Below are 25,998 nucleotides of genomic sequence, written 5' to 3' on the forward strand. Positions count from 1 at the left end.
ATTGTAGTAGAAAGGATGGTTAATTAAAAAATAAAAATTTCTGCCTAATATGGAACTAATGAATAATAGTAAACATTGCTCTGTACTTAAATTGTTTGTCCTTGGCTAAAGTAATCCTTCTCTATTCAAATTTGAGGACAGGACTCGCAGATAGCTATTAAGATACCATAAGAATTCATGGTCCTTTGTTTACGTCAAAGTCGATACTGCTTATATAACTTGTTAGCTTAAAGATAAACTTAAGCATTAGACCTGAAATTCTTGAAGATTCAAAGTAGGTCTTTGGAATTAATTCCTGAGGTCACAAACTGACTTATTAATTAACAGAGCTAGCAACAATAAATGTATTACAGGGGAGGGGGCAACCCTGCCAGGTACATTTTGTGAAGTTGTGTGTTTGTAAAAGGAATACTGTTAAAAACTCAATGATGAAATCTGTTTCTGCTGGCTGGTAGAATTGTGTGCTCTCTGGCCCTTCCATTTTTTGCTATGATGCTTCTTTTGCATGATACCACACAGTATTTAGATGGTTGGCCACAGCAGGGCTCTTGTCAAAGGGACCAGGGAAATAAGATTTATCATTGCTTGTCCAATATTTCAACTTAGACTTGACCCATGACAATTTTCCAGAGGTATAAGAAATATATAAGAAATTGACACCATTTGAGTGGTCTTTTGCAAAGCTAATGTTTACCATTAAGGATGCTAACTGTGGCAGGGGGGGGGGGGAATTAAAAATGTTCATAAGCAAATGAAATTTGATTTGAGAATGAAAGAGGACTATTATGGTTATTCTTTTCAAAGGAAACCTAAAAAAAAGAAATGATTTTGCAAAATAAAGGCAAAGAAAAGTAAAATAGTAGTTAAATAAATAAAAAGGTTCTTATGTCCAGAAACAGGATTTTAGGTCACAATTTCAGTTTTGGCTGGAATTCTGGTTTTTGGTATAAATTATCCTCCTTCTTGAGCAGTAACCTTTGAAAAACATAATCTCTTAGCCCAGGGTGCCCAACACGTCTTTTTGGTGTAAAGCCTATCATTATTGACCAGTGATTTTTGTGAAATACTGGTGATTTTCTTGGTGAAAAACTGGTGATTTTTATTTTGTTGTGATGGCAACCCTGACCAAAAACACAATGACAACCTCTTTTATTTGTGTAAAATGTAAAATTAGGTGTTATCTCAACAACAGAGTGAAACAGTGTCCAACATTGGCCCGTATTTTACTCTGAAGAACAAATTAATGTAATATGTGTTTAATTCTTAAGTCAATAATCTCTCCAAATATAACAGTACCTGATTTTCCAATTACACTCCAGCCCTCCCCTTAAAATGAGTCCAGATAAAACCCAAGGGAACACAGAAACATTTTCTGACTTAGTATATTTATATTAACCTATTTTAGACCAATTAGAACCAGGGGAATAGGCTGAAGGCCAAATCTACAAATTTCAAAGGACGACTAACATTTAACAGGCCAGACAGAGGTGCATTATTCTTTCATCTCCTTATTTTTGGCATAAGCAAAGATATTCAAAATTTATAAAACAATTACTCATACTGTTCTGTCAGGCATGATACACTGCAGTTTATAGATAAAATTTTAGCTGTTTTAAAATTTTGACCAAGTATTTTTTATATTTGAAAAAGGGCAAGAAAGATTGCATTTTCAATTAGCCATTTTCTGGCATCCTAACAAAATTGTTAGCAATTTTCCCAGCAATGATGTTTCTATTGTCCAAGAGAAAAGGGTTAGCTGAAAAACAGCTGTAACCAACAGTAAAGGGGCACAATTTACTATTGGGCAGGGGAGGGGCAACTGCTCCCTCCAGACCCAATTTTGCCCCCCCTAGGATTTCGACAAAATTATACCACTGAATGATATATAGCCAACTGCAAAAAATTTTTCCAGCTGTGTTGTTCAAACTTCAGGAATCAGGAAGATTTCAGAAAAACTTGTTTTTATATTTGTTTGGGTTTGTTTATTATTTACAACTAGATAGCAATAGATTACCATTTTTATTGAAAATAAGAGTGCTCATCCATTACTGGTAAATTAAGAACTTCAGTTTGAAGGCTAAAATACAAAGGATAAAACAGTTTTTGTTTTATTAAAGCTATTACTCTGAGACAAAGAATGCTTCTTCACTGAATCCTACCTTCTGGTAGGTTATGGCTGTTACTTATGCAAGAAATAAATATAACAGTGTGGATTTCATGTTTGTACCCCACTTGCAAGAACTAAATTTTGTAATACATTTTTGATACCTTAGAATATTTAAGTGTTTTTTTTAACTTAAGTTGAAAATACAAATGTTTTTGCTCAAGAAAACTATAGAAAATTTCACTTGCTTCTGAAGATTTTTAGATAATTCAAATGAATTTTCATTGTGCCTGAAACAGGGTGTCATTGGCTTAACTGAAATTTATCAACTTAATAAAAAAAGTAAGTCTATTTACTTAAATATAATTCAATTAAAAGTGCCTTAATTCCAGAGTTTTGCCAACTTTAATTCCAGAGGGGTGCCCAACACATTTTTTTTGGTGTAAAGCTTATCATTATTGACCAGTGATTTTTGGTGATTTTGGTGAAACACTGGTGATTTCTTGGTGAAAAACTGGTGATTTTTATTTTGTTATGGTGGCAACCCTGGCCATAGACACAATGAAAACCTCTTTTCATTTGTGTAAAATATAAAAATAGGTGTTATCTCAATAACAGAGTGAAACAGTGATCCAGTATTGGACCATATTTTGCTCTGAAGAACAAATTAATGTAGTATGTGTTTAATTCTTAAGTGAGTACTCTCTCCAAATATAACAATTGCAGCTTTTCCAATTACACTCCAGCCCTACCCCCCACCCCAAAAATAAGTCAAGATAAAACCCAAGGGAATACAGAAAAATTTTCTGATTTATTAAATTTATATTATCCTATTTTAGATTAATTAGAATCAGGGGATAGCATAAGCCCAAATCTACAAATTTCAGAGGAAGGCTAACATTTAACAGGCAGGACAAAGGTGCATTATTTTTTCAGCTCCGTATCTTTGCCATAAACAAATATATTCAGAATTTATAAAGCAATTAGTCATAGTGTTCCTCAGGCATGATACACTGAAGCTTCTAGATACAATTTTAGCTATTTTAAAATTTTGACCCAGCATTTTTTATATTTGAAAAAGGGCAAGAAAAATTGCATTTTTGAATTAGCTGTTTTTCTGGCATCCTAACAAAATTGTTAGGAATTTCCCAACAATGATGGTTCTATTGTCCCAGCAAAAGTTTTAGCTGAAAAACAGCTATAGCCAACAGTAAAGGGGTGTAATTTGCTATTGGGCAGGGGAGAGGAAACTGCTACCTCTAGACCCAATTTTGTCCCCCCCCCAGCTTAAATTTAGTTTCTGAAAAAATTATTGTCAAAATTAAGATAATCATGCATAATTCAAGTATCCAGAGACACAAGTCAGTTTTCTTTAGTACATCTTTGCCTTTATGTTAATATATATGACTCATTTTCAGTTCTCAATGTCATTTTCACTTGATTTGGGAAAACTGGCTCCAACTCCTCCCCCCCTCCCTTCCCTAGGATTTTGACGAAATTATGCCACTGAATGGTATAGGATAGCCTACTGCACAAAAACTTTATAGCTGTGTTGTTCAAACTTCAGGAACCAGGAAGATTTCAGAAAAACTTGTTTTTACATTTGTTTGAGTTTGTTTATTATTTATAACTAGATAGCAATAGATTACCATTTTTATTGACAATAAGAATGCTCATCCATTACTGGTAAATTAAGAACTTCAGTTTGAAGGCTAAAATACAAAGGATAAGGTAGTTTTGTTTTATTAAAGCTATTACTCTGAGTCAAAGAATGCTTCTTCACTGAATCCTACCTTCTGATAAGTTATGGCTGTTACTTATGCAAGAAATAGCCTAAATATAACAGTGTGGATTTCAAGTCTGTACTACACTTGCAAGAACCATATTCTTAATACATTTTTGAGACCTTAGAATATTCAAGTGTTTTTTTCAAGTTAAGTTGAAAATATAAATGTTTTTGCTCAAGAAAACTATAGAAATGTCACTTGCTTCTAAAGGTTTTTAGATATTGCAAAAAAAAATTCATTGTGCCTGAAATGGGGTGTCATTGGCTTAAATGAAATTTATTAACATAATAAAAAAAGTAAGTCTATTTACTTAAATATAATTCAACTAAAAGTGCCCTAATTCCAGAGTTTTGACAACTTTAATTCCAGAGGGGTCCCAACACATCTTTTTGGAGTAAAGACCATCATTATTGACCAGTGATTTTTGGTGAAACACTGATGATTTTCTTGGTGAAAAACTGGTGATTTTTTATTTTGTTGTGGTGGCCACCCTGGCCATAAAATAGGTGTTATCTCAACAACAGAGTGAAACAGTGATCCAGCATTGGACCATATTTTGCTCTGAAGAACAATTAATGTACTATGTGTTTAATTCCTAAGTGATTACTCTCTCCAAATATAACAATCACTGCTTTTCCAATTACACTCCAGCCCTGCCCTCCCACTAAAATAAGTCCAAGATAAAACCCAAGGGAACACAGAAACATTTTCTGACTTACTAAATTTATATTTAGCCTATTTTAGATTAATTAGAACCAGGGGACAGCATAAGCTAAAGGCCAAATCTACATAGCCTATTTCAGAGGGAGGCTAACATTTAACAGGCAGGACAAAGGTGCATTATTATTTCATTTTCTTATCTTTGCCATAAGCATAGCTATTCAGAATTTATAAAGCAATTACTCATACCGTTCCTCAGGCATGATACACTGAAGTTTCTAGATAAAATTTTAGCTGTTTTAAAATTTCGACCCAGCATTTTGTATATTTGAAAAAGGGCAAGAAAAATTGCGTTTTCGAAATAGCCGTCTGGCGTCCTAACAAAATTGTTAGGAATTTTCCCAGCAATGATGTTATGATGTTTCTAGTGTCCCAGCAAAAAGTGTTAGCTGAAAAACAGCTGTAACCAACGGGAAAGGGGCGTAATTTGCTATTGGACAGGAGAGGGGAAACTGCTCCCTCCAGACCCAATGTTGCCCCCCCAGCTGAAATTTAATTTCTGAAAAAAATATTGTCAAAATTAAGATAAGCATGCATAATTCAAGTATCCAGAGGCATAAGTCAGTTTTCTTTAGTACATCTTTGCCTTTATGTTAATATATACGGCTCATTTTTCAGGTTTCACTGTCATTTTCACTCTATTTGTGAAAATTGGCTTCAACTTCCCCTCCCCCCTCCTAGGATTTTGACGAAATTATGCCACTGATCGGTATATAGCCTACTGCACAAAAATTTTCTAGCCGTGTCGTTAAAACTTCAGGAATCAGGAAGATTTCAGAAAAACTTGTTTTTACGTTTATATGAGTTTGTTTATTATTTACAACTAGATAGCAATAGACTACCATTTTTATTGACAATAAGAATGCTCATCCATTACCGGTAAATTAAGAAGTTCAGTTTGAAGGCTGAAATGCGAAGGATAATGTAGTTTTTGTGTTATTAAATCTATTACTCTGAGTTGAAGGATGCTTCTGATAAGTTATGGCTGTTACTTAAGCAAGATGTAAATATAACAGTGTGGATTTCATGTCTGTGCCCCACTCGCAAGAATCCCATTTTGTAATAAATTTTTTAGACCTTAGAATATTTAATTGTTTTTTTTAAGTTAAGTTGAAAATACAATTGTTTTTGCTCAAGAAAACTATAGAAAATTTCACTTGCTTCTAAAGGTTTTTAGATATTGCAAGAGAATTTCCATTGTGCCCGAAATAGGGTGTCATCGGCTTAACTGAAATTTAACAACTTAATAATAAAAAAAAGGTAATTCTATCTACTTAAATATAATTCAATTAATAGTGCCTTAATGCCAGAATTTCGCCAGAATATTTCCTAGGGGTAGGGGCAGTGCGATTAAGAGTTTTGTTCTATAAATCAATATTTGAATGGGAATATTTAAATTTTTTTATTTTCGAAGTTTTCAGTGTTTAAATGTTTCTAAATATTTAAACATTTGAATGTTTTTTAAATTTTCTAAACTTTTGAAATATATTGACATTTAGATGTTTCAAATGTTTGCGGAAAACATTTGAAATATGTGGAAACGTTTCATGTTTTAAATGTTTAACTTTTCAAACAGTTTTTTTCGTCTAACGTGGCACTTGTCACCAACCGCCTACCGGTGCAAATGGCTCAGTTTGTGACTGATAGAATTTGAATGTGAATGTGGTTCGACAGTAAATAAAAATAATTATATGCCTTTGTGTCTAAATCAGTGAAAAAAATCAAATGTTCTTACTTGACTTGACTTAAGTCACGTCCGTTCTTAAAGGTCAGCTTGGGGCTTTTTTATTCGAAATGGTGCGGATTTGCCTTCGGCATGCCTCACAATCTTCTGCTAGATGAAAAAGTTCTGAAAGGTAGTGAGGTACGAAGTTTTTCTTCCACCTCTTTCGGAGCTGACCATGAGGGCCAGAACCATAAATTTAGTTTTCGAAGATAATTTCGCGAGATGGCACTGACTTATCTGTCAGACGTGGCCAAGCCACCTGAGGTTTTGTACGGTCTTTAAGACTGTAAGAAATCCAATGAAGAGCCACAGATAGGATATAAAACATTATCCTAAAAAAGTATGTATTGTTCACTTTGTAATCATAAGTTTCAGTTAAAAATCAAGAATCAAAATTCTAATTATCTAGTCAAATCAATATTTCGTCATACACTTATTTTTCGGACATAATTAGATCTAAGTATTACAAGAAAAATTTATGAAGAGCTTTAGTATCTGCGTTCAACAACTTACAAACTAAAATAAAATTGCAAATTTTAAACACAAGTCTGCATATTTCTAATCTAGCATCAAATAATTAGCAATTATTCATGTTTGATTAAGGGACAATAAACGCCTTACTGCACAAGCAGGGTAACTAAAATTGAGAGTTCAACTCTATTTCTCAAACCTTGTCCTCAAACTATTTTCTCTCACATTTTCCATGGTAAATTGCGACTACAAATTCCCTTTTAAGTAGTTGGACAACACGATTGAGTGTGATACAGTCGAGAGTAAGGCAGTAATATTTCTCAGGAATAGTACACAAGATATTCTTGGGAATAAAGCAATAGCAAAACTTTAAAATAAGCTGGGTTGAAAATGTTAATAAGAATTTTGATTTCCCAACATTCGTTTCAGTATACTCATGAAGAAAGTTTAAGTTTTTTTGTGGCTTGAATTGATTGTAGAACATGTATATTAAAAATGAAGAAGAGTTTCTCAAAAGCCGCAGTTTGAAGAAAGAGCTGCCTGTGGCTGGTTAGCCGCTTGCTGCCAACCGCTGGTGTAAATGAACATGAAACAAACATACCCTCTCTTATTCGTCATTTTTACGTACTATCTTTTTTTCTTTTTGTTTTTAACGCTGGAAATAGTAGAAAATCTAGTTTTGCATAGGTTTGAAAGAGAACACTGTAGTTAAACTCTTATTGCTTTTAAACTTCTCTTATTTAGCTTGAGATATGCGGCACAGTAGCATAATATTTGTGGCACGGTATTCCACCACATCACATAGTTTAAGAGTCACTGCGCTACATTAAGGTCATTAAAGTATTACTTTTTAATCACACTCGTGTGAGATTAAAAAAGGTCAATTATCTCTATTTCCTTTACGGAACACAATATTCAGACTAAGCATCTTGAAAGGAGCTTGGTAAGTAGAACACTTGAAACTGTAGATGGGACACATCTGTGACGTGTGAAATTTTACATGTCCATTTGTGGATAGGTTAACACTCCGTTTATAACCCTTGAGCCCTTGCGTAGGTTATGGTCTTTAAAACTCTTACTTTACTTTTAACAGGAGTCAAACGAGGATCTGCCATTCCTGGCGTCGATGGATATCGGATATCGAAGTAATTCCTAGATCCATCGATGCCTGGAAGAACAAATCCTCGTTTAGCTCTCTCCAAAGGTAAAGTAAGAGTGGGTGACAGTCACTTCCATGTGTCAGCAGCTGCTTTCCCGATGATTTTTGGCTAGTCTCTGAGCCCTCTCCAACCATGTTTTCAGAAGCCTCTGAATGGTTTTAACTCCTCTATGAATTTTTTTTTACAAAGGCTTTTGTTTTGTTCTCCTGATTTGTCGTCTCCAGGAGTTTGTCGACCCGTGGATGAGGTGCCTCGATACATCAGAGCCTTGGGGCAATGAAAAGTGTGGCCAAGGAGCTGGAGGTGACGTCGCTTGATGACGCGTGATAGCTTTTCAGCTGGCTGAACAACTTATTACTTGGCTGTTGGGAACTATAGACCACATGGTAATTTTGAATACATAATGCAGACCTCCCAAGTCTCTGCTATGTGGGCCAACTTCGCAATGTGATATTCAATGGATCCATGATACTTGAATTGCCTTGAATAAATTTTAAGTTAATATTTCATTCGGAATGAAAAGTTCTTCCAAAATGTAATTTATGCTTAAGTTTGTAAAGCCTTATTGGGAAGCTGTTTAAGTTGGGTAAAGCCATTAAATGCTACTTGCAGCTTTCTGTGTCCTTTTGGCTATGGAAATACGAAAGGCGTTAAATGACATTTTAGAAATGTTCAGGAGAAACAAAACCTTTCTCGGAATAAATTCCTCCATATCTTTCTGGAGCTCCAATTGTGTATTTCCAGCTATTTAATGGTGGGCCTAATGTGACAATCTTCGTGGCTGTGGAAGGGTTGTGCACTCAACGCTTTTTGGTCTACAAAACTGGTCCAAATTCGGTTATAACATGTTTTGAGTGGATTATAACATTGAGAAAACCTCGAGAACAAAAGGGGATACGTGCATTCTGATCGAACCAATCGATCGGGTGTGCTAGATTTTAGTAAATTCGTATATGAATCATTGTTGACTTATATGTCACTTAAATTGGTTATTTTTTAATTTAAGCAGGCCATTGAAAATATGTGTCTCTCAAGCATGCCGTGATTGGTAACGCCATATTCCAATTATTTCACGTTACAAGGGCCAACATAAAAATAAAACATCGAAACCATTAGTTTTTATGGCGTTCCTATTTTCTTGAGTACGTTTTCAAGCAAATACATACACATAATTAAATTTTGTTACATGGCAGCAAATGTTTGCTGAGAGATGGCAAGGGTGTTTTGCAGATTGGCTGTGAATTTTCTGAAACTGGGTTCATACTTCGTTGTCATGGTTTGAATAAACACCGTTTAATACACATTTGTTAGTTGTAAACATCGCTTTGATTTTATAAGAATCATTGTTGAAAAAACTGAATCACAACTATTTGTTGTGCCGAATGTGAACAGTAGTCTGCAAGCAGCTTTTCCTAAACTGGGGTACTTTGATTGTGGTACTAGTTTTCAAAACTTATACGCAGATTCTACTACTACTACTACTATCAACTCACCGCAAAACCAAGGCCAACATAGCTACGCACGCTCGTGCTCCATCCCAATCTACTCAAAGCCTCCCTCCTTACACCCTCCCTGGAAGTTCTCATTTCCCTTAAATCTTTCTTTATGACATCCTACCATCCCAACCGCGGACGACCTGCATTCCCTTTAGCCCTAGACCAGGGCTTCCTAAAATTTTTTCATCACGACCCCATTTATGATTGCAAGTTTCCTGGCGGCCCCATATAAATATAAAAGAAAGATAAATAGATATTTTTTGTTGATTCATTTATTAGGTAACAATTTACGTATACACATGAAAATATATAGTTTTAGAATTCGTTTAGAAACATGCAAAAATCTAAAATAAAAATTCCACAGGTGGCGGATAGGAGAACGTCCTATAGATATGCAGGGCACCTCCCGGTAGGGAGGCGCGGACCAAGGGACGACCCGGTCTCTGGGGTCTTGAAATATAGCTGAAGCACGCACTTCTGGGGGCTATAAATTCAGGCGGAGGAGGTGGAAGGCCCCTCTGATGTGCAATGGGCAGGGCCCATCGGCGTATGGATACGTCCCGCTAGTCCAAAACCTTCTCTCGGCAATGGGAAATTGCAGGTGATGCAGGACGCTAGAAGGGCGCATTGTCGGTAGTAGATATAGTAGATATAGATACGTCCTGAAATTAGCCAAGAAACCTTCTTTCTTATTAAAAATTATGAAGTACAAACGATCAAGAACGAGAACCAATACTACCGCGTCCGGGGCAACCGACGAAGTTACCGCGTCCGGGGCAACCGACGAAGTTACCGCGTCCGGGGCAACCGACGGTCTGACGACCGAAAATCTCGTGAATGGAGACCTTTTAGCAATGCTTACAACTCCAAACCCGGAGGTTATGCTTTCCCCTAAATTGGTTTTATCTATTGGAACCCTGAACGTTAGGACACTTGCTAAACAAGGCAAAATAGATCTTGTCCTAATATTAACTAAACCGATATAAATGGGATATTGTGGGACTTTCAGAAACAAACCTCTCTAGCACTGGCGAAGAAAGAATCGGCAACACTAGTCTGATAGTGTCTGGGAGAACCGATGGAGTCCATCGCCAAGGTGTTGGCTTTTTGATGTCGAGTAAGGCACGAAGATCCCTGATTTCCGCAACGCCTGTGTCAGAACGGTTGATTATGATACGAATGAAAGGAACACCGATCAACATCACGATCATACAAGTCTACTCTCCTGACTGCAGCAAATCAGATGAAGAGTCTGACAATTTCTGCCTTCAACTGCAAAGCCTAATTGACGCAGTTCCCAAAAAGGACCTTGTTGTTGTCATTGGCGAATTCAATGCTATTGTTGGTGACGCTTCTGCTGGAAACGAAGATTGACTTACTTGACTTAAGGATCCTGCCGAGGGTTTGGCGTAGAGAACGATGAGACTAGGCACCTCTAGGTTGACCTATCGCTTGCCAGGATCGCAGCTTCTTCCACCGGGATGTGGGCTTGGGTGAGGAATTCATCGGCTTTGTCTTTCCACCTAGTGGATGGGCGTCCTCTGGGTCGCTTCCATCCGTTTAGGATGGGGTCAAAGACGAATTTGACCCATGCTGGGGCGTTGTGTGGTACGCGAAGGAGGTGGCCGTACCACCGAACAGTACGCTGGGTGAGCTGCGTCGAGAAAGGAGTTCGAGCCGTATGTGATAGGAGAGTCTGGTTGCTAATGAAGTCAGTCCAGTGAAGTCTTTTGATTCTTCAGAGATGTTTCGTCTGAGCAACATCGACGGCGCTGAGGATAGATTTGGAAGCTGGGCACGTCACCGCTCCATACAGCAGGACGGTGCTGACTGACGCATTGTAGATGCGCATTTTGGTAAAGCGGCTTATGTTTGGCTTTCGCCAAATGCTGCTAAGTCTCCCAACAAGTGCTGAAGCTTTGGCAATTCGAGATGTAAGCTCTTTTGTGATCAAGCCATCATTAGACAGAATAGATCCCAGGTAAGTGAAGTCTTAAACCACATCTACTCGGTTGCTTTCGATGTTGACTTCCTTTACAGCAGAACGGGACGTGGGGGCTCAAGGAGCATAACTTTGGTTTTCTGCCAGTTGATCTTCAGTCCAACTTTCGAGGCTTCTTCTGAGAGCACCTGGAGAGCTTTGGTCATCTTATCGACGGTGCTCGCAACTAGCGCTATGTCGTCGGTGAAGTCAGCATCAGAGAGTACCCGGTCTCCGAACTGAAGACCAAATTGACGGCGATTCATCGTGCTGGCCATAACATGGTCTATGACGCAGTTGAAAAGCTCGGCAGCGGCGGTGCAACCTTGCCGGACGCCACTCTTCACCGGGAATGTGGGACTGCGTCTTCCATTAACTTGCACGCAGCTTTCCGTATCCTCATACAGCTTTTCAAAGAGTGAGCAATATTTCTTGGGTAGACCCGTAGTTCTTAGTATCAGCCAAAGTGAATGGCGATCAACAGAATCGAAGGCAGCCTAACAGTCCACTAATGCGATGTACGCTTTTTGGAGGAACTCTCGCGTCTTCTCGATCAACTGGCGCATAGTAAACATTTGCTCCGTCGTCAACCTGCCGGGAATGAATCCGGCTTCCTGGACTCTTCTCTTTCTACGCAAAAAGGTGGAACACTAGTCCAGGAGTGACATGGCGAAGAGTTTACCCGGGACGGAGAGAAGCGTGATCCCACGATAGTTGGAGCAGATTTGACGGCTGCCCTTACGTTTCCAGAGCGGCAATATGATGCCAGCACGCCAGTCATTCGGTATGCTTTCCGTTGTCCATACAGCTGAGAAGATTATCTGGAGCCACAGAATCATCGCTGCACCCCCGTACTTGAGAAGTTCTGCAGAAATACCACAGACGCCAGGGGCTCGATTATTATTTAATCGTTATACAGCATTTTTGATCTCAGAAGTGGTAAACGGTTGCGATACGAGGTAGGAAGTAGCCTCGGGTGTGGCCATGGCTGCTTGAATCAGATCTGGGTCGGGATGAGCAACTGCCTCGGTATTCAGAAGCGTTGAGAAGTGACTGCTCCAGGCGGAGAGTTGGCCAGCATCGTCATCCAGCATGCTTCCGTCAACAGACAAAACACGGCTTACGGTGGAAGTCTTCCCTTCCGTCAGCTCGCGGAGGTGTTTGTAGATGGAGCAGGTGTCTCCTTTTCTCGAGGCATCTTCAAGATCGCTGGCTTTCTTGTCGACAAAGGTCTTCCTATCACTGTGGAAACGAAGATGTTATGGGTAAATTCGGCCTTGGACGACTTAACAAGAGGGGAGAACGCCTCATTGAATTTTGCAGAGACAGTGATCTAGCCATTGCTCTCTTCAATCACAGAGAACGTCGTAAGGTGACATGGGCCTCGCCGGATGGAAAAACTCGTAATCTTATTGATTACGTGCCCATCTCTAGACGGTGGAAATCCTCTTTGCTAGATACTGTCACCCTCGCACGTGGCAATTTCGACAGCGACCATTCCCTGGTCATGTCTGTACTAAAGATACGTCTGAAATCTTCGCAAAGCTGAATAAGAGACCCGCTCGTTTCAACATACATCTTTTCAAAGACCCTCAAACCCGCCAAACCTAAATCGATGAACTGTCTACTCTAATATCGGGCCTTCTTTCTAATACTCCTATAACTCTATCTAAAGAGGGTATCAATAAACTGGTCACAGACTCTTCTAAGATCATCAGCAAAGTAGCGATGTCCACCCTAGGAACTAAAAAGGGTGATGAAATGCCTTGGATAACCAACGAAATCATTTTATTATGTGCTGAGAAACGAAAACACAATAACGGGTCAGACAGAGAGAGCAGGGACAGATATAAGCAGTTGAAGCGTGCTGTAGAAAAAGCCACCCGTAGAGCCCATCGCACCTACATTAAAGACAAATGCAAACAGTGTGAGTCTGATTTTAAAAAAGGCGACTCATACTTCATGTATAAGAGAGTTCGTAAGCTAACAAGCAAGAAAAGTCTCAGCTCTTGTGCACTGCTAGATAAAAACGGCTCCCAGATACAAAGCACAGAAAGTATCTGATCGAGATAGATTGAGCATTTCAAAGAAAAGCTTAATCCGCATATCCTTCCAAACCCTGCTGTCCTGGACCTGTTTCCCGTTACTGTCTCAGACCCCAGCCCACCTCCTCTCCGTTCTGAGGTCGAGGATACCATCCAAGCGCTGAAGAATAACAAGGCCTCTGGCCAGGACGATATACATGCAGAACTGCTGAAAGTCCGGTGTGAACCACTTATAGATCTTTTCCACAAGATTGTATCCGCTGCCTGGCAAAAGAATCATTTCCCAATTTCTTTGTGCGAAACCAAAATTATTCCGCTACACAAGAAGGGGTCAAAGGCGATATGTGATAATTACCGTCCTATTAGCCTTACAAGTCAAACTGCCAAGATCTTCACCTGAATTTTTCTCCAACGGATCAGAGCCGTGTCATCCTTAGTCATCCAAGAATACAAAGCCGGTTTTCGTCCCAGGGAGATCGACCATTGACCAAATTTTCCCTGTTCGCCAAATTTTTGAGAAATATCTGGAATTCGGTCGCGACCTGTATCAGCTCTTCATCGACTTTAGGCAAGCATTTGACCTTATTTGGAGAAATGGCCTATGTCATATCCTCCTCCATTACGGAATCCCACGAAACCTAGTAGATCTTATCAAAGCTATGTACTCAAAATTTGGGAGTCGTGTCATGACTAGTGAAGGTCTCACTGACAGTTTCCAGAATTCCGAAGGTGTCCTTCAAGGATGCCTCTTGTCTCCAGAGCTGTTCAACCTTTTCCTCACAGCAGTCCTATCCCTGGTGGAAACAACTTGCGGCGCACATATAGGGGGTGTTCAGACAAATAAGCGAGCCTACGCCGACGATATCGACAAAATGGCTGAAACACCCGAGGATCTACAAGCCGTTGCTAACGACGTCCTCGAAGCCACTAGTTCTTTTGGAATGATCATAAATGTATCAAAAACAAAGGCTATGTTTTCCCTTACCTCGGTAGTCTGATCACCAGTGACAACAGTCTATCAAAGGACTTTAAAAGACGTCTCGCCCTCGCAAGTTCTAGTTTCAAGGCCCTTATGCCCATATGGTGAAGCAAGGATTAGTCTCTGCAGCTTAAGACACGAATTTTCAATACCTTGATCATCCCCATTGCAATCTACTCATGTAAAACATGGACGCTGAAGGTAAATAACAATCGTCGACTCGCAGCATTTGAAACTAAGTGCCTCCGCCGCATCGCCGGGATCACTTTCCTTGATAGAATCTCAAATGTCGTACTTCTCGAGCGCCTTAAAGTACAACAAACAATTCTCATGAAGATCCAGCTCCAACAACTTCGATGGCTCGGTCACGTACAATGGATGAGTGGGTCCCGTGTCCCGAAAATCACCATCGAAGGCCAAGTTCACGGTTCTCGTCCTCGTGGTCGTCCCCCAAAAGATGGAAGGAAAACTTTGCACCTCACCGCCTCTCGGACCTTCTTCGCCTAGCAGAAGACCGTGAAGCATACAAAAGGCAGATCCACGCCATTACGAAGAAAGAGGCCTCAACACGACCTTCAAGGATGGATGGGACTTAAATGAAAAAAAAAATAAATGAAAAAATGAAAAAAAAATTTCATCAAAATTACATTTTTTGCAATCACATAAATAAAACAGAATTCCGACTGTCTTAGTTCAATCGAATATATTTGAATTTTGGTGAGATGGATGTGCCTGTTTTATATTGCATAACAAATCAAATCTTGGTGGAAGGTTTGACACTGCTGGACGTAAGAGGAAAAACTTTAGTGAGATGGATGTGCCTGTTTTATATTGCATAACAAATCAAATCGTGGTGGAATGTTTGCCACTGCTGGACATAAGACCTCTTCAACATTTTTTTGCGATGAGCGATATCGGGATTAGATAAGTGATAAAGCTGAGAAAGTTACTTCACGTGGTGTTGAATGGCAGAAGAACATTTAATGTCATATATGCGATTGTGGGAAATTCAGTTCCAGTTCTCATCCAGAATCAAGGCATAGTTTTAAGTTTGAATTACCCGAAAGCTCAGCAAATTCCTCTTGAGCCTTAAGTGGCAGGTGATCAATCTCAAGTAAATAAATACAAATACGGATTTTAAATCCAAGCTACCTTTTTGAAATCAATATTTAATATACAATATGTGCAGAACTGGGTTTCTAGCGCTTTTAAGTGATCTTCAATAATTTTTGTAATAAAAGTTTTACAATGATTTCTCTGGATTATGAAATTGTCGACACTGGAAAACATTTCGAACAATTTTTTTTTCTATTCCATCTTCCAAATTTTAATCTTTGTAATAAAGCATTCAATTTTATCATTTGAAGTAAAGATATCGCAATTTTTTTTTTGTTGAAGAGACAAGTTGAGATCGTTTAATTTCGCAAATATATCCGACAAATAACACAGCTTGGATAGCCATAAGTCATTTTGAGGAATAGCTGCAAGTTCACATTTTCCTTCGTTTAAAATATTTCAATTTCTTCCTTAATAATAATAATCTTCTTAAACTTTGACCTCTTGAAAACCATCTTACTTCTGCATATAATAATAAAGTTGTATAGACGGAATCCATATCCTTGTAAAGATTAGAAAATAAGCGGCTATTAAGGGCATGGCTCTTGATAAAATTTATAATCTTAACAGCATTCCGAAGCACATCTTTCAATTCTGGTGCTAACGTTTTTGCTGGAAGAATAAGGCAGTGAGTAAAAGTTATATGTTCATAATGAGCAGCTTGAAGAATGATTTAAAACCAATGTTTTTGCCCGTCATCGCTATTGCACCATCTGTGCATATTCTACAGTAATTTTTCCATTCTAGACCTTCAGTCTTTAAAAATTCGTCAACTTTACAATATATGTCTTCCTGTAGTATGGTCTTTCATAGGACGACAAAATAACAATTTTTCCTCCGTGCTTTCTTTATAAACGTACCTGACATATACTAACAACTGAGCCGATTTAGTAAAATCAGTTGTTTTTCTTTTTCGCACATTAGCTGCCTGTTCTTCAATGCTTTGTCCTGTCTGAGGAGAGTTTGTAGCATTACCGTCTGTGTCATTCCCACTCTTATCCAAGTTCAGCCATTTATTAATGGCCTAAAAATATTTTAATCCTAAAATCAATTGAAAATATAAAAATTACATATTACATATAATAATTGACTAATTAATTACCAACGAAATAAAAACACTAAAACATCGTTACGGTGTAGCCAGAAGGTGAACCAAAAGAATAAGCCAGAGCCTTTGAAAAGCACAACATTGTGCATAATGTTCAACCCATAACATTGTAAAGTTAGATCTGAAATTTTCAGGCAACAAAGTAGAGTTTTGGGCATTCAAATTCATTTAAATCAAAAAGAAGACATAGCTCTCGTGGGCAAAGCCCAAATATGATGTCTCTGAGTCATAAATAGCAAAATAAATTTTTCTGATAAAACTTCGTCAGGATAAATAAACTAAAGGATAAAAACACTTGAGATTGAGAATAAAATTGTCTGGTAAAACTTCGTCAGCATAAAATAAACTAAAGAATAAAAACACTAGAGATCATTGTAATATTTCACAAAGCTTGGCAGAAAGCTTTTACTGTAGCGCATGGTGTTACAGTGGGCTGGGGTCAGTTTCGGAACCTTCTCAGCCACTTCCCTGGGGGGACGAGATCTTATAGGGACAAAAGGTGGGGGAAGGAATGATCGGTAGATGGGATGTTGGAGGAGGAGGAGCCAAATCTTTGGTATAATTTTTCTAGGCGGGAAGAAAGGGATTCGAGTTTAAATTCTTCGAGGTAAAAGGAGTAAGGTAGAGGGGAACCGCCATAAATCATTTGCAGTGATCTCTTCTGAACTCGTTCTATTTTATCAGCCTTACAATCCATTCCTTTTTTTTTGTCTAACTTCCAACAAATTAAATCCAAAAAAACCTAGTGCATTGTCAAATATGTGGGAGCAAAAGCTCAGCCAAAAGCTTCCTGAGTCTCAATAGAACAGGAATTTTTAAGCTGAGCACAGGCAAAAGTTAAATAAGAAATAATGTCTTCTGCATGACCTCTCACTATTATTTTACAACTATGAGAAAAAAAAAGTATCTATGAATTGTTTTCATGTGTATGCAGATTAAATATGAAAAAAAGGTGAAAAGTTGCCTTTTACTATTTTTTATCACTAACAGAAACAAAAATCCTCTTTACAACTTTTTTTTAATAGTCCATTTGTTGCAACTTACAGGAAGGATATTTTATCTTTATTATTCACCTTAATCAATTATATCACTGATAGTCAACTAACAAAATATTGTTAAATATTGTTTTAAAAACTGTTTAGCATTGAAGAAAATTTGGGATTTTTAAATGTAAACAAAAATTAAAATTTATGACATTAATATAGGCACAAACGGAAATCAGGTCGTCCACGGTTTGGGGCGTGAGGATGATGTAAAGAAAGATTTAAGGAAAATAGGAATGTCCAGGGAGGGTGTAAAGAGGGAGGCTAGGAATATATTAGGAAGGAGGAGGAGCGTACTTAGCTGTGTTGGTTGTGGATGGCTTGGTGCTGCGGTGAGTTGTTAGTAGTAGTAGTAAATATGCACAAATGGGCAGCTTCACTTACCTTGGTAGTATTATTAGTAAAGATGGTGGGAGCAGTGAAGATGTTAAAAGTAGAATAGCCAAGGCTCAGGGTGTTTTTTCACAGTTAAAAGAAGTCTGGAAGAATAGGAAGATAAGTCTGCAAATCAAGACTAGAATATTAGAAGCTACAGTGATGTCAGTGGTCAAATATGGCTCTGAAGCATGGACGCTCCGAAAAGCGGATGAATATTTGCTAGATGTTTTCCAGAGAAATTGCTTAAGGATTGTTCTGGGTACCCGGCTGACTGACCGTATTTCAAACAATAGGCTATACGAAAAATGTGGTTCAATACCGCTCTCTAGGGCTATAATGAAAGAAAGGTTGAGGTGGCTAGGGCACGTTGTGCAGATGAAGGATGACAGATTGCCGAAGATTTTTCTTTTCAGCCAGCCCTCTAGGGCTAAACAGAAAGCAGGTTGTCTCTGTCTGGGGTGGGAGGACGTCATAAAGAAAGATTTAAAGGAAATGGAAACTTCGTGGGTGGGTGTAAAAAGGGAGGCTTTGAATATATTGGGGTTTGAGGAGGAGCGTGTGTAGCTTTTTTGGCCTCAGGGGGCTTAGTGCTGCGGTGAGTTGTTAGTAGTAGTAGTAGTGAGAGCAAAATATGAGCTGCAGTGTTTATCATAACAAGGTAGGGAGGGCCTGATGTAGGCACATTAAAACATATTTCCAGCTTGTAATTTAAGCTGTATTCGTGAAAGTTTTATTTTCTGAATTGCTGGGTTTTTCTATTTCTTGACATATTTGATAAACAGTAGCTTGCCCAGACTCAAAGAATTTTAGTTAGTATTTCCAAAGTCTGCAATCTATTTCATCTCATTATTTACCAAAATATTATTTGAAATGATTAAAAAACGGGTTACTAGTGCAATGGTTGCCCTCCTCAGAAGGAAACACAATAAAAGTCTGAAAGTTACTTTTAAAACTCCTAAAATACTTATTCATTTTACGGTAATTGTATGAAATACCCCCTATCTAATATTCTTCTAATATGTTTATCTGAAGCTCAATCCCAATGAAATATACCTAAGTATGATAAAAATATAATTGGGGTAAGTATAGTGGGTAAAGTATAAGCTATATTGGGGGTAAAGTATAGCGGGTCTGCAGACCTAAAGTGTTAGGTACAATTATTCTCCACATTGTGTAGTAGGAATTGTTTTCTAACTTCACACTGTTCAAATACTTTACCACCAATCCCCTCCCCCCCCCAAGTGTGCAAATATATAACCCAAATTATAAATTTTCTATTTATTCTGTCACCTCTCTTTGTCTTGTCTCAAGCTAAGCTGAAAGAAATTAACAAAAAACTGGTTCTGCAGAGCATAAATGAATGAACAACTTGAGAGGTAGCTCCTTACTTTCACCTTGATTTGATAACATTCAGAATTCGAACTTTTCATCATAGTTTCGTTCGCTGTTAACTTTTCATTCTGAATTGGTAATTATTCACACATATTTGGCTTTTGGCAGCTAGAAGTAATTGTTCACAAAATAAGGTTCCAGGGTGCTCTGTTTATGTATTTATTATCTTTATTGCGACGAATAAGATGAACGCGCATTGCTACCTTTTTTTACATGCAGGTGTGTGAGAGTGAATGCACAAATATACATATAGATGTTATAAAATTCTGTATTTAAATATTTGACTTTGAAATCTCTTGCGACCCCATGATTTTGCTACGCGACCCCACCCAGGGTCATGACCCATAGTTTAGGAAGGCCTGCCCTAGGCGGTTGGCCAAAAAGGATAATCTTTGGCAATCTGTCATCTTTAATCCTCAGAACGTGCTTAATCTTTCTCTTATTATAACCCTAAAAAGCCTAGAAGGCAATTTCTCTGGAAAACTTTTAGCAAATCTTCATTCATGCTGACAGCAAGAATCATAGCAAATCGCTGACGAAAATTATCCACAGTATTATTAGTGGTTAGAAGACATGCGACAGCATGTATCACAACGAGTCGCAAAGGCAAAAGTTACACAACCAAATATGCGGTTAGAAGACAGTAGAAAGCCCTTATTGACTCCCATTGCTCACCCCTGCTGCCACCTACAATTTTTTTTCATAATTTTATCGATCCACGAACGGGTGAATGACCTCAATCGACTCCATAGGGAGTACACGTGGTTAATTTAGTGCTTCCCAGGAGAATTGTTTCCGGAAGTTTATTAATATCTTTGGAGTTCGACCAGTATTGTTTCCGAGGCAAAGTTTAGATCACATGTTACAGATGATATCATTATTGATTGATTTGACACGAGAGGGGAATTACTTTGTTGTTTTCAAAAAGATTTACTGATTCACATAAGTGGAATTAATTTGTTGTTTCTAAGGGGAAGGTTGAGAAGATATATTCATTGCGTCATCGAAAGGAGAGAATTCCCGAGAAATTGATTACATAATCGGAAAAACCCTATCAGGAGCTCGTGACGGGAATCCATTTATGTGCATAGAATGACGTAATCGACTAGGACAGTTGGATTTCTGAGAAATTGATTACATAAACGGTAGAACCCTATCAGAAGGTCCTGACGGGAACAAGTTCCTTTCTTAATGTCCCTCCTAAACCCATTTTTCAACTTGAAGTACTTATCTTTTTCACCCAATACTATACTTTACAGCTTTTTGGATACCTCAACACCAAGAAATACTTTTCAAAGACCATTTCAGAGCAAGTTACTTTCTTAATTTCCCTTCTAAACCCATTTTCCAATTTGAAGTAGGCTACTTATCTTTTTCACCCACAACTATACTTTACAGCTTTTCGGATACCTCAACACCAAGAAATACTTCTCAAAGACCATTTCAGAACAAGTTACTTTCTTAATGTCCCTCCTAAACCCATTTTCCAACTTGAAGTACTTATCTTTTTCACCCACAACTATACTTTACAGCTTTTTGGATTCTTCAACACCAAAAAATACTTTTCAAAGACCATTTCACAGCAAGTTAGTTTCTTAATGTACCTTATAAACCCATTTTAAATACTTAAGTACTGACATTTTTCATCTTAAACTATACAGTACTGCATTTTTAATAAATCAAAACCAAGAAATACTTTTAAATCACAATTCCAGAACAAGTTAATTTCTTAATGTCCCTTCTAAACCTATTTTATAAGTTTAAGTACTTATCTTTTTCATCCACAACTATAATTTACATCATTTTGGATAACTCAACACCAAGAAATACTTTTCAAAGACCATTTAAGAGCAAGTTACTTTCTTAATATCCCTTCTAAACCCATTTTACAACTTGATGTACTTATTTTTTCAACCACAACTATAATTTACAGCTTTTTGATTACCTCAAAACCAAGAAATAGTTTTCAAAGACCATTTCAGAGCAAGTTACTTTCTTAATGTCCCTTCTAAACCAATTTTCCAACTTGAAGTACTTATCTTTTTCAAACAAAACTATAATTTACATATTTTTGGATACCTAAACAACAAGAAATAATTTTAAAATAACATATCAGATCTAGTTACTTTATTAATGTCCCTCCTAAACCCATTTTGCGACTTTAATTACTTATCTTTTTCACCCACAACTATACTTTAAAGCCTTTCGGATCCATCAACACCAAAAAATACTTTTCAAAGACAATTTCAGTGCAAGTTACTTTCTTAATGTCCCTCCTAAACCCATTTTACAACTTGAAGCACTTATCTTTTTCACCCACACCTTTACTTTACAGCTTTTTGGATACCTCAATACAAAGATATAATTTTCAAACACCATTTAAGAGCAACTTTTTTCTTAATATCCCTCCTAAACTCATTTTTCAACTTGAAGTACTTATCATTTTCACCCACAACTATACTTTACAGATTTTTGGATACTTCAACACCAAGAAATACTTTTCTAAGACCATTTCAGAGCAAGTTGCTTCCTTAATGTCCCTTCTAAACCCATTTTCCAAGTTAAAGTACCTATCTTATTTACACATAGCTATACCTTAGATCTTTTTAATCACTTCAACACCAAAAAATACTTTCCAAAAAGCATTTCTGAACAAGTTTCATTCCTAATGGCCCCCATCAAAAAAAAAAGTAACATGATGTAAAAATAAATTTCAACCAAAAAAATAAAATACAGATATTTCGATAACTCAACACCAAGAAATATATGTCAAAGATCATTTCAGAGCAAGTTACTCTCTTAATGTCCCTCCTAAACCTATTTTACAAGTTGAAGTACTTATCTTTTTCACCCACAACTAGTAGGCTAATCAAAGAGATATGGCGAACAGGTCGTAGTAATTAACCGTAAGGAGAAAATAATATTTTGCTATAAGATATCTCAACACCAAGAAATACCTTTCAAAAGGCATTTCAGAGCAACTTCTTTTCTTAATGTCCATTCTAAACCCATTTTCCAACTTGAATTACACATCTTTTTCCCCCACAACTTTACTTTACAGCTTTTTGGATATCTCAACACCAAGCAATACTTTTCAAAAGGCATTTCACAGCAAGTTCCTTTCTTAATGTCCCTCCTAAACCAATTTTACAAGTTGAAGCAACCATCCTTTTCACTCACAACTTTACTTTACAACTTTTTGGATATCTCAACACCAAGAAATACCATTCAAAAGGCATTTCAGAGCAACTTCTTTTCTTAATGTCCCTTCTAAACCCATTTGTCGTGGTCTACCTTGTCATAGCTTAGAGTTTTTGTTGAAGTTCTAGTTTAGTTTAGTTTTAGTTAAGAGTTTAGAGTTTTAGCTTAGAGTTTTAGTTAGAGTTGAAGTTTACTATAGTTTTATTTAAGGGTTTAGTTTTTAGCTTAGAGTCTTAGCTTAGAAATTTTGTTGAAGTTCTAGTTTAGTTTCCTAAACCCATTTTACAAGTTGAAGCATCCATCCTTTTCACCCACAACTTTACTTTACAGCTTTTCAGATATCTCAACACCAAGAAATACCTTTCAAAAGGCATTTCAGAGCATCTTCTTTTCTTAATGTCCCTTCTAAGCCCATTTGTCGTGGTTTACCGTGTCATAGCTTAGAGTTTTTGTTGAAGTTCTAGTTTAGTTTAGTTTTAGTTAAGAGTTTAGAGTTTTTTAGCTTAGAGTCTTAGCTTAGAGTTTTAGTTAAGAGTTCTAGTTTAGTTTAGTTATAGTTAAGATTTTAGACTTTTAGCTTAGAGTCTTAGCTTAGAGTTTTTTGTTAGAGTTTTAGTTTAGTTTAGTTATAGTTAAGAGTTTGGAGTTGTAGTTTAGAGTCTTAGCTTAGAGTTTTAGTTAGGGTTCTAGTTTATTTTAGTTTTAGTTAAGAGTTTAGAGTTTTAGCCTAGAGTCTTATCTTAGAGTTTTAATTATAGTTGAAGTTTAGTTATAGTTAAGAGTTTAGAATTTTAGCTTAGAGTCTTAGCTTAGAGTTTTTATCAGAGTTCTAGTTTCGTGTAGTTTTAGTTAATACTTTAGAGCTTTATCTTAAAGTCTTAGCTTAGAGTTTTTGTTAGAGTTGAAGTTTAGTTTAGTTATAGTTAAGAATTTAGAGTCTAGTTTAGAGTCATAGCTTAGAGTTTTAGTTATAGTTATAGTTTAGTTAAGTTATAGTTATTATTTTACTGTTTTAGCTTTGAGTCTTAGCTTAGAGTTTAAGTATCAGTTATAGATTCGTTTATCTTTATTCAAGATTTTAGTTTATTACTATAGAGTAATACCTTAGAGTTTATGTTAGAGTACTAGTTTAGTTTAGTTTTAGTTCAGATTTCAGAATTATTGATTATTGTCTTAGATTATATTGTTTTTTCTGGTACTAGTTTTAGATAATAGTTTATATTTTTAGATTGGAATCTTGTCTTAGAGTTTTTTGTTAGACTTCTAGTTTATTTTAGTTTTAGTTAAGAGTTTAGTGTTTAGTGTTTTTAGTTTAGAGTCTTAGTTTAGAGTTTTGTTGAAGTTCTAGTTCAGTTTAGCTTTAGTTTAGAGTTTTAGCTTAGACTTAGAGTTTTAATTAAAGTTCTAGTTTAGTTTTAGTTAAGAGTTTAGAGTTTTTAGCTTAGAGTCTTAGCTTAGTTTTATTTAGAGTTCTAGTTTAGTTTAGTTTTATTTAAGAGTTTAGAGTTTTACAATAGAGTCTTAGCTTAGAGTTTTAGTTAAGAGTTCTAGTTTAGTTTAGTTATAGTTAAGAGTTTAGACTTTTAGCTTAGAGTCTTAGCTTAGAGTTTTTGTTAGAGTTTTAGTTTAGTTTAGTTTCAGTTAAGAGTTTAGTGTTTTAGCTAACAATTTTAGCTTAGAGTCTTTGTTAAAGTTCTAGTTTAGTTTAGTTTTAGTTTAGAGTTTAGAGTTTTAGCCTAGATTCTTATCTTAGAGTTTTAGTTGGACTTGAAGTTTAGTTTAGTAATATTTACGACTTTAGAGTTTTAGCTTAGAGTCTTATCTTAGAGTTTTTATCAGAGTTCTAGTTTCATTTAGTTTTAGTTAAGACTTTAGTGTTTCAGCTTACAGTCTTAGCTTAGAGTTTTTGTTAGAGTTGAAGTTTTAGTTATAGTTAAGAATTTAGAGTCTAGCTTAGAGTCATAGCTTAGAGTTTCAGTTAAAGTTATAGTTTAGTTAAGTTATATTTATGAGTTTAGAGTTTTAGCTTAGAGTCATAGCTTAGAGTTTTAGTCAGAGTTCTAGTTTAGTTTAGTTTTAGTTAAGAGTTTAGAGTTTTACCATAGAGTCACAATTTAGAGTTTATGTTCGACTTCTAGTTTATTTTCTTTCTATCTTAGATTTTAAAGTTTTAGATTAGATGATTGGTTCATAATTTTTTTTAGGGTAATAGTTTTACATAATAGTTTATAGTTTTAGATTGTAGTCTTAGATTATAGTTTTTGTTAGACTTATAGTTTAGTTTAGTTTTAGTTAAAAGTTTAGAGTTTAGTGTTTTTAGCTTAGAGTCTTAGTTTAGAGTTTTTATCGAAGTTCTAATTTATTTTAGCTTTATTTTAGAGTTTTAGCTTATACTAAGATTTTTAATTAGAGCTATAGTTTAGTTTTAGTTGAGAGTTTAGTTTTTTTAGCTTAAAGCCTTATCTTAGTTTTATTTTGAGTTCTAATTTAATTTTGTTATAGCTAAGAGTTTATATTTTTGACATATAGGCTTAGAATAGCGTTTTAGTTTGAGTAAAAGTTTAGTTTAGTTACAGTTAATAATTTATAGTTTTTGATTTGAGTCATAGCTTATAGATTTAATTAAAGTTACATTTTGGTTAAGTTTTAGTTAAGAGTTTCGAGTTTTAGCTGAGTCTTAGCTTAAAGTTTTTTTTAGAGTTCTAGTTTAGTTTTTAGTTTTAGTTAAGAGTTTATATTTTTAACTTAGAGTCTTAGCTTAGAGTTTTTTTTAGAGTTCTATTTTAGTTTAATTTTAGTTAAGAGTTTGTTGTTTTATCTTTGACTTTAAGCTAGAGTTCTAGTTTAATTTACTTTTAGTTATGAGTTTGGTGTTTTACCTTAGAGTCTTAGCTTAGAGTTTTAGTTAGAGTTCTAGTTTAGTTTTAGTTAGGTTATGGTTAGTTTTAGTTATGTTAGGTTAGGTTAAGTTAGGTTAGGTTACGTTAGCCTACGTACGCTGCGTACGTAGGCTAACGTAACCTAACCTAACTTAACCTACCCTAACATAACCTAACCTAGCCTAACCTAACCTAACCTAACTTAAACATGGAGAGATGTTTACTAGCTAACCTAACCTTGAGAGATGTTTACTAGATAACCTACCCTAACTTAGCTAACCTAACCTAACTTACCTAACCTGACTTAACCTAACCTAATCTAACCTAACTTAATCTAGTCTAACCTAATACTCTAACTAAATCTCTAAGCTAAGATTCTAGGCTAAACCTCTAAGCTATAACTCTTAACTAA

At 36.3% G+C, this 25,998-nt stretch overlaps 2 protein-coding genes across 2 annotated transcripts in view; one reads left to right on the forward strand and one right to left on the reverse strand.

Moving 5' to 3' along the window:
- Nucleotides 1-4,870, reverse strand: part of LOC148945390 (pyruvate dehydrogenase protein X component, mitochondrial-like) — a 50,930-nt gene extending 46,060 nt beyond the window's left edge. Inside the window, exon 1 of the mRNA XM_089098561.1 lies at nucleotides 4,801-4,870. Within this exon, the coding sequence (XP_088954687.1) occupies nucleotides 4,801-4,870 (70 nt within the window). The remainder of the gene's footprint in view (nucleotides 1-4,800) is intronic.
- The window catches only part of LOC148945391 (MFS-type transporter SLC18B1-like), a 110,543-nt gene continuing 87,295 nt past the window's right edge, over nucleotides 2,751-25,998 (forward strand). Inside the window, exon 1 of the mRNA XM_089098560.1 lies at nucleotides 2,751-2,798. The gene's annotated coding sequence lies outside the window, so the exon portion shown is untranslated. The remainder of the gene's footprint in view (nucleotides 2,799-25,998) is intronic.

The sequence above is a fragment of the Artemia sp. Qi Xiang Cuo genome, chromosome 13, assembly GCF_049724085.1.
Source record: "Artemia sp. Qi Xiang Cuo chromosome 13, ASM4972408v1, whole genome shotgun sequence".
Taxonomy (NCBI): Eukaryota; Metazoa; Arthropoda; class Branchiopoda; order Anostraca; family Artemiidae; genus Artemia; species Artemia sp. Qi Xiang Cuo.